Below are 18,776 nucleotides of genomic sequence, written 5' to 3'. Positions count from 1 at the left end.
ATCACCAAATCCCCCCAGCTTTGTATATATGCAGCAGCTTGAGTTCAGCAGAGTCCTGGAGATGTTTCAAGATAGGGGCATTGGCAGAATGGCACACGGGTTGTTGCATAGCACCTTTCCACATTGCGTCAGGCTGAGCAACAACAGTTTGAGATAACAGGAAACTAGCTGCATTACTTTTTAACCACTGAAAAATCACATCGAGCTCTGGCACCCTATACATGCTCATTCTGTCCAACTATTCACAGCACCTTCTTATAATAGCACGAACGTAGTATTATAAAAGAGCAAATACTTGGTTTTATAAGAGCGTAGTATGTCATTAATTTCCAAAGAACAGGTCGAAAGTCTTGACTGTTGCTTGTGATCTGGAGACCTGTGTAGCTCTAGTTCTTACTTATGACTCGTAGCACTGCATTTGCAGAAACAATGATCCTTTGTGAATTGCTCCAGCTTTTCTAAGGTTTAAGGCAGTGATGTTCTGAGAGTGCTTTCATTCTAGCTGGAAGTACTGAGCTCTGGTGCCCTAGGTTCAAGTCCTGATAGGATCAGTTCATTTTTCAGCCTCTGCTTTAGAGCCTGTGGAGTTTCCTTGGAGATCTGACCTTAAGTATGGCAGTCCTTCCTTAGTATTGAAAAGAGATACACCCACCCAAGTTCTGTAAGAAAATAGAGCTGCATTGTTGTCTGCAGACAAAAGGAATATATATGTATTTTTAATTTCAGCTCTGGGCAGCATGCAGAGTACTTACAGGGTGATTTCAGAAACCTCCTGCATTTCCAAATGGCTTTTTTTTTTTTTAACGCACGGACCTGATCCTAACATGTCCTTCATGTAGGTGTCTGCTTTATTCAGAGGAAGCAACTGGCATGATAGGGATATGATTCGGAAGGTACAGTCATTTCCTTCATTCTGAAAGAAGAAATGTAACAGGTTGTATAACAAAGGGTACAATCAGTAAGATGAGGTTCAAAAAGTCCCCATGCCTCAACTTTCCACCCTTCCAATCCTTGTCTCCTTGTCTTCCTGCCCTAACTATTCCCTTTTGCTAAAAGCATTTCATTCTCACTGTGGCTCCGCAGTACACATTACGTCATTATAATCAACTCTGAATCTGAGAAAACATAAAAGGACACAAAACACCTTCAAGATTATCTGTGCTTTTTTATCTTTGCCCTTTAACTCCTCTTGGGCAGTTATTAACTATAGGGTAAACCTTGAAGATCTGTTTAGTGTTTCCTAAGGCAAAAATCTCAATGGAGAGAAAACTCTAGCTCGAAGAGCTGGCCCTCATAGTGACCCACAGAAGGAGGACTACTGCAGAAGTCAAGGCTTCTGTTTTAAAGTCCATTGCATAACATAAGTATTTTTCTCTCCCTCAATGCTGCCTGCTCAGCTGGAGCTGCAGGTAGGTTTGTTTTTTGTTTCATTGTGTGGTTTTTGTTGCTGTATCTAATCAAATGGTACGTAACAACATTGCCTTCCGTGTTTTGTCCAGCTTCTGTGTACTGTCTCCTGATTGACCCCCCACATCATCAGTTGTCTTATCTGTCCTTCTTTAAGCAACCAATGTCCAGAACTGTTACCTGAATAACAATTCACATTTTTCTAGTCATTTTCATATTAACTAATTACAAATTGAAGGTGGATGTTTCCATTTTACAAACGTCTGGTGTCACTTCCAGCAGACCCCTGTGTTTCCCATTGTCTCCATTTCGTCATCTGTAAAATGGAGATGGCCGGAAGGGTTCGTTTAGCTCTCCTGTCTGAAACTGTTTGCTTTTTATGGTCTTTGATAGTAAAACAGTCGCTATCATGTTCCTTTTCCTGGAATGGAAATATAGGTTTACCTCTGCAGTTCACATGGTAAAAAGGATTATTCAGGTTCACTAATTTAGTCTCTAGCACAGCATTTCACAGTATTCCCAAGCTGTTTCCTCATTACAGCAGAGGAGCTCCTAACTTGACTTTCTCAATGTCAGCTGCTGGTGCAGACTTACGGGACACAGCAAATGGCAGCCCAGGCATTACCACAAGAAAAGGAGAGAGGAAACCAGGGAAATCTGTTTGCAGTAGTCTTGACTGTGTCTCATGCAGAAGTATGTAACGCTGAATGTGGGTAAGCATAGGTGCCAGCAATATTCTAGCACTATTTCTCCTAACTATCATGATGTAGATCCTGTGTATAACATCTGAACAGAGAAGGCATCAGTAAATGACAGGGTGTAGATCTTACTTTGCAGAAGAGTAAATGCTCCTCAGATTTCTTGCAGAGAAATAGCAGTATCATGGTCTCTTTTCCATACCATATGGGTGACAGTCTGCTGTGATATTTCATGCATCCAGACATACGATTTACTTCAAGCTTTGCAACTTACCAACTTAAGTTATCATCCGATATTGATATGCAGGCCCGGAACATCCTCACCTCTTTCTGTAGCCAGCTTGTCCATCACTAGCTGTTCACAGCTCTGGTATTGGGACTGGAATGGCTCCATTGCTTTAATCTAAAGTGGGGGGAGGGAAGAAGAATAATGAAATTTTGCAGAAAAGCATACACCAAAACAAAGCAGGGATTGGGAAGCGAAATTACATACAGTAGAAAAGTGCAGAAAAAGGGAAAGAGCAGTCTAGTGTATTAAATCTTCAAATGAATATTTGCACAACTCACATTATGCTCAATTCACAATATTCTTAGTTTCTTGCAATACCAAGAAAAGCAATTTCAAGTTTGACTGTGTATAATCAACTACCCTTTTGAGTAGCCAACAAAATCTATTGGATTTTCTCTTGATTTAGCACTGTGTGTTTTTTCATTCATCTTCTTCATTTTCAGGCTCTCACACGTGATAGATGCTAAATGGCAAAGAAGTACAAACTGCTCACAAGTTTCCTACCTGTTGCTTGTAAATCTGCCATTCTGCCCCTGCTGTAACGTTTTGAAACTATTCCTTTCAATAACAGCAAAAAGGTTTAGGCCAGCACCTCTCGAATGTATATATTCCACCAGAAGTTTTCTAGGCAATGCTAAACCACTGCTGCACATCTCTGTGGTGATCTCTGCAGAAGCTGATTTTTGGAACGGGCTGTCGAATTTCATAAGCCCTGCTCCTGCATGAAAGGCAGAGCAATAGGATGGTGGCTGAACCATGGCCCAGTCCTGAAAAATGAGCTGGAACTGCAGCTCTCTTCTCAGGCCAACGTCTGTAGTTTGGCGAGGGATTTAGTTCTATTTTACAGAAGAATGCTATGCTAAAGACAAAGGTTAGCTAAGTCAGCAGGAAACAGGGACAGAAGAGGGAACTTTGGCATTCTCTTTTCCTAAGTTGGTGCATAATTGCAGGTATTTCCTTTAACTTCTGTCCGTCACAGCCTCCTCTTCTGTGAGATGGAGACTAACTCAGAAGTGTTTTCTGAAGTTTAAGTTCACTGATCTTCTGTATTTTATCTTGAAAATATTTGTATATGGGCTCTGTGCATAATAATAAATGCTCTGATGTTTCTTTCAGAATGCGGCTCTTCAGCACCTGTTTATCCGGAAATCCTTTCGCCCGTTCAAATGCCTCCAGTGTGGGAAGGCGTTCCGGGAAAAGGACAAACTGGATCAGCACTTGCGGTTTCATGGACGGGAGGGGAACTGCCCTTTGACTTGTGACATCTGCAACAAGGGCTTCATCAACAGTGGTGCTCTTGAGAGCCACATGAAGTTCCACATGGACCAGAAAACGTACTCCTGCATTTTCTGTCCTGAGTCCTTTGACCGCTTGGATCTGCTTAAAGATCACGTGGCCATCCACGTTAACGATGGGTATTTCACCTGCCCTACCTGCAAAAAGCGCTTTCCAGATTTTATCCAGGTGAGATGCCATCCTGATTTAAAGTCTTGCCTGTTGGGTTTCTTGCAAGCTACTCTGTTTAAGAATTTTTCAGTACTGTTTTTGTATAGTACTGCATGTCTGGGCTTTCTTACAAAATAAAGGGGCCCATGTCTTCCAAAATTAGGAAGAATGACCAAGCATTGCTAGATGTTGTTTTATGCTGTTAAAATGCTTTTTCCACTGAATCGTTAGATGTGGTATTTCAACATGCATTAGAACGCTATGTACTGCTGGAGTCCCTTATCCCCTGGAAATCTCTAAAGAAAGAGGTCTCAACTACCTTTAGTCAGCACAAATCCAGGGCACAAAAGGAATTTTGTGTTTTGCTGGATCCAGCTTATACTCAAATGCACCTTGTCCTTTTTGTTAAACCTCTGAATCAAAAAACAACAACAACAAAACAAAAAAAAAATGGTGTTGCATGTTACAAATGTTTTTTCATCCCTTGACTGTTTTTGCCAGGGTAATTCCTCTGAAAACCTTGCAGAAATGCCAGGGCAGATCAGTACAGTCTGCCTCCTGACTTGTCCCTCAGGCTGGGTAGTTTATTCTTCCCGTTCTCTCTGCATGATGCTTAGGAGAGTTGTGCTGGAGTAGTGAGTAATGTACCTACTTTGAGCGTTGGAGAAGACCATCAATAGAATTTAAGTATGTTATTTTCATGGTTGGTAAGGAAAAAAAAGCTGAGATGTACTGTGCACGCAGTCGTTACACTTCATATGGACAAAGAGGTCCATATGTCTTGCTGAGCTGCTTGACTTAAATTGAAATGTAGAAATCTAGTTTATGTCAAGTAATAGGAACTGATAGACTGTTCGATAGGCTGGAGATGAAAGGATGGGGAAAAGTGGTTTACTAATATAATTCCATCACTGCAAAGAAACTTCATCTTCTGTAAATGTTGAACAAGGAAAAATGTTGATGATTCAGAAATGCTTTTCTGCAGCCTAATTCCCCTTAAACTTTCCTGTGAAATTGACCAAGGCAGAAGATTGCACAGCTTTTTTCCAGCTATTTGGCCTTGTTTTGAAACTTAAAGATGAATTTTTCATTTGGTGTTACATGAATAATTAAGTTTAGTCACCATAGATCACCGCCTACTTCTTAAATGCTTCTCTGAGCAACAGAGCTGTTCCTTGCATGATCAGCATTAGAAGATGATAAAGATTTCATTGGAAATCCAATTCTTGAATAGTGCTTGGATTTCATGTCAAACCTCATTAGTTATTTTATTGAAGAAGAAAGAAAAAAAAAAAAAGGATGCTTCAAGAGGTCAAGAGTAGTCCCAAAGTATGCAAAAGTAATTGCCATTCAGGAATCCTTTACAAATGCTTTTCTCTTGGCTTGCTTTTTTGCCAATTGTAATTGACAGCTCATTCTTCCTGACTGAAAGGAATTAGTCCCTGCACTTGGATTTCTTACAAATGAAGTAAAGATAATGAACCTTATATGAACATGTTAACTCAAGGATGATTCAGTACAACCAGTACATCATGGACTTTTGCTGGCCATTGAGTACTCAACTGTGCAGTAGCTGATGCCTTCAAGAATCAGTCCTGAGGAAATTAAATCGTCTATCCAGATGCATAAGAGATGTCATGGCTTTATAGAAAGTATCACCAAGATACCAGCTGTTCTGATAAACTTCAACTTCCTTTTAAGCTAGAGCAGATTAGAGAACTCTTAGAACCCTTTTTTCTTTTTTGGTAAGGATTTCTGAGGCTGTTACCTGTTACCACACACGCTTCCTTTTTTTTTTTTTTGAATAAATTCCATTATTCTGTGATCTGCAATTCTAGGTCAAGAAACACGTACGCAGTTTCCATTCAGAAAAGATTTATCAGTGCACAGAATGTGACAAGGCTTTCTGCCGTCCTGACAAGCTGCGCCTCCATATGTTGCGACACTCAGACCGCAAAGACTTCCTGTGCTCCACGTGCGGCAAGCAGTTCAAGGTGAGATGACTCTTGACTGGACCATTCCTGATACAGGTGCAGAATGACATTCTTTACCCCCCTTTCAAATAGATAAGGTCATTCTCTCAGAGGTGGACGAAACCAACGTGTAAACATGCGAGACTTGCCTGCAAGGTGCACTGCTTTGTGTAGCGGGGGATTAACAACATACCTTTCTGATGGAAAAGGGGCAAGATCCAGCCCAGCATTCTCTGCCCTAATAGGGCGTCTCATGTATCAGATCTTATTTCTGATAAGTTAATTTAATAGCAGTTTCATCTGCTCATTAAGAACTGGCTCATTACACAGCTCAATTGCCAAGTGCTTGTGTTGTATTGCTTCTATCAAGTTAGCTAAGAAAACTTACTGATATCAGTGGATTAATAATATTCATGGCTGAGGTGCCTGGGTCCGTGGAATGCATCTTGCCAGCACGTAACATCCAGACATCTTTCCAGATCTCTCCAGAACAGATGGAGCAGGCTGAGCCACGTAAACCGTGGTGGCAGCAGCCTCTTCTTGCTAACTTAGTTTCCCATGAGGTACTAAGGGACTTTTGGTGAAGAAGCTCTGGACATAGCACGTGCCCACAGAGGCAGGGTGGCATCTGGACAGGCTCAGTACCATTGTGGGGCATGAGGCCATCCATCATCAGAGAGCATTAAGCGATGCAAGTTTCTAGGCATACAGAATTACACCTAGAATATAATATTTTAGATTAATTCAGAGAAAAGCCAGAGTGGAGGGGTTCATTCTTACTGAAGCCACTAAATTAGCATTAGCTTGGCTTCTGCTTCTGTGGCTGAGCAACCTCAGCTTCTTTTGAATGATAAAAGTAAGGCCAAAGGGTTCCTGCTGTGCTGTCCAGCGCATGCAGCTCTATCAGCAGCACTAGAGAGAAGTCAAAGAGAAGTCTGAACGGCTTACATCGTAACTCCTGGAAGGAGTGAAGCAGGAGAAGCAGGAAGCAGTGCTGATATTACTGTTATTTATTCCCTGTGATTGGTCTTCTCTTAGAGGAAAGACAAACTGCGAGAGCACATGCAGAGGATGCACAACCCAGAAAGGGAGGCCAAGAAAGCTGACCGAATCAGCCGCTCAAAAACTTTCAAGCCTCGCATAGCTTCCACTGACTATGAAAGCTTCATGTTCAAGTGCCGACTGTGTATGATGGGTTTCCGCCGGAGGGGAATGTTGGTGAGTGTCTGTGTGCTCTAGCTTCTCGCACAAATACTGTACTCACATCTGAGTAGTTGAGGAATAAAGGTACAATTCCAATGGCTGGAACATGAGGATGCTGTGAAACTGGGATAATTCTGTAGCTGCTTTGAGGTTATGCATCTTCTTTAAACCTGTACGTCTTCCCTCCTCAGCAAATGTGTGCATTTATGTATTTCATTGCCTGTCTTGTATGTCTGCTTGTCACCGCCATATCTCAGCACTGTGTAATGTTGATTGATTTGGAACGCGTTTAACAGAATATGTGATTAATATATCGCTTAGCTCAGCCTTAACTGCCGCTCAGCTTTCACGATGGTCTTCCCTGTTCTTTCCTCCTTCTCGAGTGGGGCCTCTGCTGGCCAAGCCCCGTAATTGCTGCTGTGGCAGGATGTTTGCAATAAGATGTCTTGCTGCATATTTTATGAGGGTTGTGATCTCTCCTAGCAGAGGTCCTTTGCATTACCTTGTTCTCAGCTACGTGAGGTTTCTGACAAGTTACTTTACCCCTTCCCATCTTAGTTTGAGAGAGACTGTAAATGAGATCTAGCAAGGCCATGTTTACCTTCAGTAGCTGATTGTGAATGCACAATAACCCTTGCAGCAGAAAATGCTTCTGGTGCTGCTGGCTAACATCGCTACAGTTTTGGTTTGGCAGTTATCCATGTCTAGGAGAAGGAGCAATTGTTTAGCTTCCAGACGTAATATGCTCTCTTGTTCTTCTGTTTCTTTCTCCTAAGGTGAATCATTTATCAAAGAGACATCCAGACATGAAAATAGAAGAGGTGCCAGAGCTCACGTTGCCCATCATCAAACCCAACAGGGATTATTTCTGTCAGTACTGTGATAAGGTATGTAAGGAAGTCAGCCCTCAGAGGGTAGCTCAGTCCTAGACCCCTATGCAGGCAATTTGTCTCTGCATAGCAACATCTGGCAGGGTTTGCAGCTCTTCTGAGGAGCTTGCAAGCAACATTCCTGCAGGCACTGTCCAAAAGAAATTGAGATGAAATGCACTTAGGCCAAGACATCTGAATACTAATAGAAAATTGCTGTCCTCCTGTGGTTGCTGTGTTTGGAGTAGGTACGATGTAAATACTCTGATCCAGCAAGCAGTGACCCGCCCTTAGTCTTATATCACTTTTTGCAACACAGGACTAAGTATCCTACCTAGCTATAATTCCTGAGCACTGTTTTTTTTTTTTCTGGTTTCTGTATCACTTCTAAAAGTGAGTCTGTAACTCCTTTTTATTTTAAGCAGCTTACTTAGTCACATGCCAGTAATTCCCAGTGTTCAGTAGAGCCCGAAGCTGCTTCTGCACTTTGGTTTCTGTTCTTACTCTCTGGCCTTTTGCTTTTTATGTATGTGGGCCTTTATTTACCAGGAAATATATTTTGACTGACTGTTCTTACCCTTACTACATGCTTCAGTGATGACTCCTTCCTTTCATTTAAAGGGAAAAAAAGGATAGTTTTTAAGTAATGCTATAGCATATTCATTTGTTTGTGCCTACTAAGTTGTTATAAAAAAAATATTTCAATTACTGAACGCTATTAAAGCAATTTGATGCTTCATGCAAGAGTGGATGCATCACCCTTCATGACAAATTACAACTTTTACCAGTGGCTTCCCTGACATTTGCACTTCAAGAATGAACTAAAAAGGTCTTCCTTTCACTTCCTGTCCTGCTGTGATGCTTTGTTCTGGCAGACAGCATGTTCTCAAATACCTTCTGCGTCCTACACAAGTAGTTGCTTTTATAGGCTGATTAAACACTAGAATGTGTATGTCTGTCCATGTGCGATGTAATTCTTTGGGGTTTTAACTAAACGTACTGTCTAAAGCAACGTGCAAACCTTCCAGGTGAAGACAACTGGTATCTCTTTTCTGTGCTGACCTTGGGCTTATACCATTTTCATTCCAAATTTTCACCCCGCAGGTGTACAAAAGTGCCAGCAAGCGCAAAGCACATATCCTGAAGAACCATCCTGGTGCTGAGCTACCTCCAAGCATCCGGAAGCTGCGCCCTGCAGGCCCGGGAGAGCCAGATCCCATGCTGAGCACCCACACTCAGCTGACAGGCACTATAGCCACCCCTCCGGTCTGCTGTCCTCATTGTTCCAAACAGTACAGCAGTAAGGTATGGGGGTCATCTCCTGGCCTCGAAGCACAGCCTCTCCCTGGCGATGCTCTTTCACCTTGGTCTTTGTGATCTGTCAGTCTGTAAGCAAAGCTCTTTTATTCTGAGCCACAGTGCTGGTTTCGTGCTGCGTACTGACAATGCAGGCGCAGCCTGCTAGCTTTGTGGCAAAAAGGTTCCATAAATAGAGGACATGAGCTTGAAAGAAGAAATGTAAATGCTGCCAGTATGTGGTCACGAACAGAAAAGCTCGGAAACTACGCACTTGTTAGTTGCAAGGGAGAAGGGTAAGGAAACAAAAAGGGGGGAGGGAAGTGACCCCAAAATATTTAGCTATGTTGGGGTTAAAAAAATGCTCATGGGTTCTTTTGAGGCAGTGCTTCAGTATCAGCTAGCTCTAATCAACAGAATTTTTGTGATCTTTGTTTCCTTTTTGCTGACCAGAAAATTCTGTAGTATGAATCTTCATGCTGCTTTACTGAGGGAAACCTAAAAGCTGCAGTCTGCGTGGCTGTTAGATTTCAGTTGACCCGAAGCTGAGAGGCCAACCATCTTTCTAATGCTCTTTTGCATCTCTGTAGACGAAGATGGTACAGCACATTCGCAAGAAGCACCCGGAGTTTGCTCAGCTCCCTAACACAATACATGCCCCGCTGGCGACAGCTGTCATCAGCTCCACTCCTGCCGTTCTAACCACTGACAGCACTACTGGAGAGACTGTTGTGGTAAGGATTGAAGATGTTAAATCAGGCCAATGGAGGGAAACAAACAGGACAGAAGCCCTCTGGCTGTAGTCTTCGTGTTCTTGGCAGATATCATTTCAAAGCATGTGTTAGGACACTACTCGAGGTCACTTATGTTCTTGAATCTGTGCTGTGTTTTTACTCGTCCAGGAGTTATAGTTCTTTCTAGAGCTCTAAGGATTTACCTTTTTTCTTACTCCATTCCCTTCAGACATGTGCTACTGACTCCACGTAATACTTTTACATATGCCCAATTAACTCAGGAATTCACATCGCATGGATTTTCACTGGGGCTGTTCTCCTGGGGTGCTGATGATTACAAGGACATGTTAAACAATGGTAGACAGAAAACTGGATCAAACTCCGTTCAGAGGAGTCAAAATTCTTCTGTAATCTTCTGGGCAGTGCAGTACTGAGTGTTGTGAACCTTCTGTGGTTGATTTCTCCACTGCTAATGCATCAACTGCTGCAGAAGTCAAAGTGGAGAATAGAAAATCAGTCTTGTGTCCTTTAATGATGCTGGGATGCTGCAAAGTTTTTAAAAACCATATTAGCAACATTTTAAAACTCCTATTTGAAGACTGAAACTGGATAAGAGACTGTTTGGCTTGATAGTGGGCAGATTCACCCATTAAATGTGACTGCAAATTTTAGAAATACAGTTGTCAAGAAAAGCATCACTCTGGCAGGTGAGAAGGAAAGGTGGAGTATGTCTGAGGAAGCAGTACTGTATTTGATAACAAAAATCCTGCACTTGGAAGCGTTGTCTTTTAGCTTCCCAGACAAAAAAGTGTTAAGTCAGAATGTTCGTTTTTTTTTAATGATTATTGTATGTTAAGTTTACCCTGGATGATCCTGAGTAGCATTTGGAGAATAGAGCAAAACTAGCAGATGATCCCTGGTGATGGCGTGTGGCCCCATCAGCCATGCTCTATATGCTTTAAGCTCTTGTAAAGAAATGACTAGGCTCAATGGTATAAGTGTTATATTCAGTGCAGTGAAAGAACTACAGCCCTGCAGAGGTATTCAGTCCAGAAGACACTATGAGACATTTTTCTTTCAATCTGCACAGACAACAGATTTACTGACGCAAGCGATGACGGAGCTGTCCCAGACCCTCACAACAGACTATCGAACTCCCCAGGGAGATTACCAGCGGATCCAGTACATCCCAGTGTCTCAGTCCACGACGGGCTTGCAACAGCCTCAGCACATACAGCTGCAGGTTGTTCAAGTGGCCCAGGTGTGTAACCAGCTGGGGAACTTTATCTGCTTTTTGACCTTCTCATATCAGGCCTGTGCTTCCTTGGGGCTGTATTGCTGGGAGGTTTGTTAAGGAGTAGTTACTTAAAAAAATAAAGTGGTGTAGGAAGATTGCTTGATGATGGATAGAGGTTCGATCAGAAACATTCTGTACTGGGCATAAATTTTCCTATCAGTCTTAGTCACCTTGATGAAGACTTTATCAACAGAGTCCTAATTTATTTCTATCTGGCCAACTTCACTTGAGTCTTCTCTAGGCTGGCTTTCCAGCAACTGGAAAACTGGGTCAGTGGGTGACCTGCTTTTGTGGTTGTGAGGACTAATTTGTACTTCCTTTTCTCAGTGAGCCAGAGCCAAAATTTAGAAGTACAGAAAGCATTTGCTTTTTCATTCGTATTATCTATTAGAATATTCCTTCTCTGTGATGCTCAACAGCCTCCTAAAAATAAAAACAGAGTGTAGCTAGAATAAGTGAGCTGAGGAAAATTTGTATTCAGGCAACTATAAGAAATCACCACAGCCTTCAAATCCAGTAGGTACTGGATGAAGCTGGAACTACTATGTCTTTGTATATGAGTCTGAAATTCAGTGTTCTCTCACCTAATTATTACCAATTTAGTTATGAATTTGGTTGATAAAGGCCTAAACAACTGCCCTAGTTAACATAGACCATGGTTGTTTTTACAACATAAGAGCACGAATCCAATACAGGAGCACAAATTCCTGCAGCTGATACTAAATTTATCAAGATCTGAGACTTGTAATTAAACTAATTATTATTAACAGGTGTTGCTCCAGAAAGCTTTTAATCAGTAAGACTGAACACTTTGTCTTGAGGCACAGATATGTCAAACTATAGTACAAGAGATGCAGTTCTTGAGTATGTGTGTACTTTATGGACAGATACTTACAAAGAGGGATGGCCCAGTGGTTGTGACACTAATCCAGTTTTTCAGACCCTTTGGTTCCCATCTAGCCTCTGCTACAGACAACTTGTATGACCATAGGCAAGTCCTTTCTGCTGATACCACCAGGATGCGACCACCTCAGTGCTAAACAAAGAAGTTTAAATGGCTGCTTCTGCAAAGAATGCAAAATACACACCTCTGCTTCGATTTTCTGTCTAGGCTACCTCACCTCACCAGTCCCAGCACTCCACAGTAGATGTTGGGCAGCTTCATGACCCCCAGACGTACACACAGCATGCCATCCAGGTGCAGCACATCCAGGTCACAGAGCCATCATCAGCAACTCAGCCATCGTCGCAGGTATTTCACTCTTCTCTGTGCAGCTGGCATATTACATACTGTGATGCAGGACAGAGTCTTTTCTATGTCAGTTAAAGGACCACACATGAAATGACTGCCACTTGAGCATCTTTGAGATCATCAGGTGGTTCCCAAATGTTCCTAGGGCTATTTGTTAAGTTTTTAGAGCATATATGTGGTAGAGATAAATGGCTAGAAACGGACAAGTTTGCAGCTATTTGTGGTTAAATAAATTCAATATATTGGTATTGAATATCTTCATGCTCTGGGATAGTTTTAAGCCTCTGGTTTCCATCCTCTGTCAGACTTGCTATTGCAGAATCATAGAATATCCTGAGTTGGAAGTGACCCACAAGGATCACTGAGTCATGGCTCCATGCGGGGCTACCTAGAAATTAAAGCATATGTATGACAGTGTTGCCAAAATGCTTCTTGAACTGCAACGGGCTTGGTGCTGAGACCACTTCCAGGGGAGCCTGTTCCAGTGCCTGACCACCCTCAGTGACGAACCCTTCCCCAATATCCTATCTGAACCCCCCTGATGCAGCTTTGTGCCATTCCCTTGGGTCCCATGTATCCTTTGGCAAGCCAGGTCTCTCTTTGCCAATCTTTTCTTACTGACCACAGAGAGACACAAGCCTGGGGGGAGGGAGGAGAGCTTTGCAGTTCTTGTACTCAATATGCTATAGAAACCCCCCATACCCCCATTTTCCCTTGATAAGGAGGCTATGCTTATAACAGTGCAGAAGCATGCAACCCTCGGCATGCTGGAGAACACTTACCATTTTTTTTTTTTTTTTTAGGTTGGGGGTCAACCTTTGAGTCCCTCCTCACAACAATCTCAGCAGGAACTTAGCCCCTCGCAGATGCAGACAGCTACATCTACACAAAACCAATCCCTCCAGCAGCAGCAAGGGTCTTCAGTCCAGCACACATATCTTCCCAGCACATGGAACTCATTTCGGAGCTACTGTAAGTGTCAGCAGTAACTGGAAATTTGGCTAGTGTGTAGAACTGCTGTGTTCTCCGTTATACCAGCCAACAAATGGGAGAGCATGTCTTCCAAATGGGAGAGCATGTCTTCCAAATGGGAGAGCATGTCTTCCTAGATCTTTATGAATATTAAACAATTTTAGACAAATGAAAATGGTTGTATTAGCTTTTTTTTTTTTTTAACTATATGTCTATAATTGCTTGGTATGTAGTCTGGACAGGCAGACTGGGCACCTTTAATGCAAGGATCCTGCATTCAGCAGGAATCCATATAGTGGATAGCAGCTTGTTCAAATTTGGATGGATGCTTCAAAGAGTCATACAGGAGATGAGGGTGACATGAAATGATTTCATGTCCATAAAGCTCTGGATGATAATTCTGTGATTTCTTGGGGGTAGAACAAGCTGTTAGTTATATGCATGAAGAGAATCCTCAGCCAGTGTTAATCCGGTGTAATTCTCTTGAGCAGAAATTCAGGTTGCAAAAAGCCTTTTAAAACTCCACAGGCCTCAACAACTACTCTTGTTATTGATGCAAGACTTTATTATCTTTCAAGGTGGTCTTTGAGTTTGATTGAATATTTTGATTCTCCAATTTCAATTTTCAGCATCTGAGATTCAGATGATGGCCATTCCTCAAGGCCAGTATGTGATCACAGAGACAGCTGTAGGTACACCTGTCACCACTGTCAACACAGGGCAAGTGAAAGCAGTTACTCAGGTAAGCAAAAGAATCATGGCCTTTTCTTTTTGTCTAGAATAATGTATCATGCTTTTAAAGCCTTTAGATTGAAGGTTAAAGGAATGCTAAAATGATGACAGGGCCACAGAGAGCAACGGTGCACCTAGAGAGGTCCCTAGTGTATTGTCTGAAAGGACATCGGCTTTCTGTAACGATTGTAGTGAGTTCCATGCCGGGTAGAATCTCTAGGCAAAACAGCTAAGAAATGCTGTGTCATAGGCTAAGGCGAAAACTGCTACTGGTGAAATCTAGTAATGTTGTGGACTTCGAGGTTACAAAAGGCAAGACGTAATCTTCTATGCGTAAGGGAAATCATATCCTTTTTCTGAGGTAGCATCATATTCCTTCATGTGTCAAGAACAAAGTTTTCTGCACGTAGACATTTGCAAGGCCCATGCCTGTCAGACCCTTGTATGACCTCCTTGAGGTTTAAAGTGTTCACTTATTCACATTTGTAGGAGAAGGTATGATTCAGTGCAGTAAAAATATTTACAAGTAAGCTGTATCCATGAAGCCAAGTTTCATAAACATTTCTGAGAATTACTATCTCACCTAGGAAACAATCCAGCGTACGGAAGTGTGGTAGTTTTACTACACTGATATTGGACACTAGAAATGAAACTGCTGCTAGAACATATGGAAAATGGAAGAAACTTTCAGAATAGTTGCATTATAAATTGCTATTTTAATTTCTAATGGTGGATTAACTGTATAAATAGTTTAACTGTTCATAACTAACCCAAATTTCGAAGTAGTCCAATGTACTTCAAAGCAAGGGTCTGATCTGTGTTACCTTGGTCTCAGAAGTAACACTTCAAAGCATTATGTCCTCAACTTCAAAATTCCTTGTTCATACCACAATGTCTTTCAGCACAGCAGCAGGAAAGTTGAAGATGGTTACAACAAAAAAGTTATGGAAGATGAAACAATTACTTATTTTTTATATTCTTCATGCAGACTCACTATGTGATATCTGAAGGTCAACCTGATTTGGATGTCAAACAAAACTCTTCGCTCTCCGGTGAGGTACAGGTTGGTGTTTCCCAGCCGCCAGCCCATGCTGATACATTGGAATCTCAAACGAGTAATCAGCAGCAAACAACCCAGTACATAATCACTACAACCACCAATGGGAATGGGGGCAGTGAAGTGCACATCACTAAACCAAGAACTTTCTCAGCAGAACATGAATGAAGAAGCCTTGCATTGTCATTTGCTTGTACTTTCCACCTCCCCCAGAAGCCCAAATATATGGGTGTCCTGGAGCTCAATATGTTTTAAAGTATATGCTCACTTAACTTCAACTAAAATATTGGAGCTCTTCTTAATGCTTTAAGAGGGTTGAAGTCCTCAGTGACCATGAAGAAGTACCCTCAAAATCCTTCTGGGATACTATTTTATGCAGCTTTTAACAAAAAGGACAAAAGGAGAAATTAAACCTGCTTGCCCTGGACTTTTTTGGCATGTCTGCTGACCCTTGTTTCTTCCTGCAGGGAAGTGTCTCTGGTAAACAACTCTTATTTCAACTGGAAGGGAAAAGCTTGTCCAGCTGAAGGCTAATTGGCAGATTATGTTGTATGTGTATTTTTAATAGGAGCTGTTAAACAAGAGTATGGCAGAACCGCTTCTTCTGTCTTTGTTTCAACAGCCAAGGTGAAAGGGAATATATGCTTGAGAGCAGACTGCCTGAAGAAAAAGGGCAGCAGCAAAGCAGTGACTGTGTATGTGTGTGGGGATGGATATAGCAATGAAGCTGTGAAGACGTGCAGAAGCAGTCCATTAAATTATTATTTTTCCAACCCCTCAAACTGTTTACATGCTGTCTCCCCTGCCCTACTTTACCAAGCAGTTCCAGAAGAAGGAAAAGTGCAGTCTTAACCCCATGTTTGGAACAAACTGATCAAAACCCTAGTAGCACATAATGGTAATACAGAGCCACTGTTATCTCTTTTCCCCTCCGGAGTTTGCAGGGAAAATTGCCTTTTTGCCTGTAAACAAAAAAGTTTCACCTTAGCCTGCATAGCAGCTTCTGCTGTGACCTCTAGCGATAGTTTTGCCAGGAGAAGCAGGTACAGGAGTACACCTCTGAAGATGCAGGGTAGTTATCTCTGTTGCCACCTCAAAGTGGATGTATTTTTCTCTTGAAGACTGAATGGAGAGTTGGTTATGCTGATTTTCCAAACACCTTGTTAACAATGCACTGTTTCATAAAATGACCAGCCTTGGACTCAGGAAACAAGTACAAGAAAAACACCAATGGACCACTATTTATGGGACACAGAAAGCCATCTGCAAGAGTTGCCTGCTTTGGTAGACCTGGTCTACGTACAGAACTCATGTTATTCTTAGGGACCAGGAGAAAGGGAAAGTTTTATCTTTTAAGGCAGTGTATTTTTTTCTTACATAATTCCCCTTCATGGGTCTTGTTGGTTGGTTATTTAATGCATTCTGGTATTTGCAAGAATATGACTACATCTCCATTTACTGTTGATGGGATATACTGTTTGTGTCTAAACCTCCATTCACTCTGCTTGAAACCTCATCCCAGAATGTCAGTGCACCATAGGATACATTTATTTATAAAACAAAAGCAAAGAAGTAAATTTTGTCTTAATGGCCCTTGAGAAAGGCCAGAACAACTAAGAGAGGATCTGTTTTTTTTTTTTAAATTAATTTCTTCTTACATTGCATCAAGTGTGAATCTGGAACTCTTGTGTTTGTACTCCCACAGATTGAGATGAGGATTAACCATGTGAGTAGGTGTTACACATGTTTACAGGTTGTGGTGTCAGGCCTTATGGAGTTAAAGCTCTTAGACATGAGAGAACACTCAGACTCAAAAAGTGGATGTCTTGTTACTTGCTGGCAAAGCCTTGTAGCATGTATTGCTTCGGTAAATAACATTTTAAATATGGTATGGAAATAGTGACTGTGCATGATGAGATAAATCCTGTTTAAAATATTGGACAGCTCAGAACTGTTTCAAGGTAGCTTGAAGTGAGTTGCCAAAACATAGATTAATTTGTGCCTGGGATTTCTCTTCTCTTACTGCAACCACTGTACTGGGGCATTAACTAACAATTGGGGCATTAACAAGATTGGTAAAAGTTAATGAAGACCTGAGCTCCCATTTAGTGTAGTGCAGTGATGAGTCCTTCAGTTCAATGGATTTGGGAGGTCATCTACTTTAGCAATGCAGCCAAGCAACTGCAGTTGTCCTTGATTCATTTGAAGTCATGTTGCTGAGCACTTCTGAGTAACAGGCCATTACGATGTTCGTCTGGGCGAGCAGAAGGGAGCTCTTGGTTTTGGCTTTGCCTTGTGGCATCTTTTTCAAGAAAATGGTCTGTTTTCAGACTGCTAGATTAATAACACGAATCAAATGTGGTACGAGTAATAGGAAAATAGGAAACCTGGAAATGGGATATTGCAAATGCACACTGTTCTACAGGAGCATTTTTTAAGTCTTAAAAGCTCTATAGTCTTTAGAGATGATCAAACTTTGTCTTTAGTGATATTGCGAATGTGGGATTAAACAAGAAAATAAAAAAACTTTGTTATATTCAACTTTGTCAGAAAGGATCACAGAATGAGGTTGCTTGTTCTTGTACCAGTTATTTAAAGCTGAAAACTACAGGGTGTTCCAGAAAACAGTTGTAAAACAGCATCTTTGAACTCACATGTTCCTTGTCAGAGTTTCTGCTCTGTCCCACAGTAACAGTAGTATACTTATCCATCAGCTTGACACCAGCATTAAGTGATTCACTGTGTCTTAAGTCAAACTGATGCCTCATCGGGGGAGAAGCGTCCCTGGAAATCAAGCGTTGTGAGTTCTCATTCCAAAGTAATAAAATATAGTGATTACCCAGACTGGGGGAGAGAGCAGAACAGCCCCACAGCACAGCTGTGCTACAGGGACTGCTTTTAAAAAGAAGACAAAAACAAAACACAACAAAAAATAGCCAAGTTTGCATTTTTTTTCCAGTTTCTGCAGTGCAGAAGGCATAGGATTTACTATATTTTATTCTTTTTTTTTTTTTTTTTTAAACCAGAACCACCCCAAACATGTGTCTCTTAAAATAATGTCCTACTGGAGCTTAATGCTGCAGTACTCTGCTACCTGCACAGGGCACGTTTTGCTCAAAGATGGGAATTGCCATGGGCCCTTCTGGGGCCACAGGCTTTTCTGTGTAGGTGTTTTAGGTCAGTTTCTGTACCCCCACCCCGTTAAAAATCAAAATTAAAAAAAAAAGAAATTACGCCTCTCAGACTGCTCGGGCACTTGGGACGAAACGTGGCTGTTTCCATGGGATGCTGCAGTGGCTGTCCCACATCGCTCTGCCCGCTGTTATTTAAATGTGTATGTTTATTGTACATTCAGTGACTGTTCTAGTGTTAATAGTCTTGTGCTACCTGGCAGGTGTAAAAACGAAATTAATAAATTTCTTTTTTTTTTTTCTAAATACTGAGCAGTGTGATCTGTGCGGGCTTCCCCTGGCGTTCCCCCTTGGGTGAAAAAGGGGCTTTATTTATTTACTTCTTTATCCAAACCCGGGCTTTATTTATTTATTTCTGTA

The 18,776-nt window shown here is 41.7% G+C and overlaps 1 protein-coding gene across 10 annotated transcripts in view; it reads left to right on the top strand.

Annotated features, from left to right (window-relative positions):
- PRDM10 (PR/SET domain 10) overlaps positions 1–18,662 on the top strand; it is a 44,836-nt gene extending 26,174 nt beyond the window's left edge. For all 10 annotated transcript variants that reach the window (XM_083808427.1, XM_083808426.1, XM_083808428.1 and 7 more), the window contains 11 exons: positions 3,511–3,858; positions 5,679–5,834; positions 6,852–7,031; positions 7,793–7,903; positions 8,990–9,190; positions 9,772–9,915; positions 11,006–11,176; positions 12,324–12,464; positions 13,268–13,436; positions 14,066–14,178; positions 15,157–18,662. In XM_083808427.1, coding sequence (XP_083664553.1) covers positions 3,511–3,858; positions 5,679–5,834; positions 6,852–7,031; positions 7,793–7,903; positions 8,990–9,190; positions 9,772–9,915; positions 11,006–11,176; positions 12,324–12,464; positions 13,268–13,436; positions 14,066–14,178; positions 15,157–15,393 — 1,971 coding nt within the window. In that variant the 3' untranslated portion in view covers positions 15,394–18,662. The remainder of the gene's footprint in view (positions 1–3,510; positions 3,859–5,678; positions 5,835–6,851; positions 7,032–7,792; positions 7,904–8,989; positions 9,191–9,771; positions 9,916–11,005; positions 11,177–12,323; positions 12,465–13,267; positions 13,437–14,065; positions 14,179–15,156) is intronic.
- The last annotated feature ends 114 nt before the right edge of the window (positions 18,663–18,776 follow it).

Source organism: Anser anser (genome assembly GCF_964211835.1).
Source record: "Anser anser genome assembly, chromosome: 22".
Lineage (NCBI taxonomy): Eukaryota > Metazoa > Chordata > Aves > Anseriformes > Anatidae > Anser > Anser anser.
The sequence above is the reverse complement of the archived record's forward strand: the minus strand, read 5'-3'. Positions and strand labels throughout refer to the sequence as shown.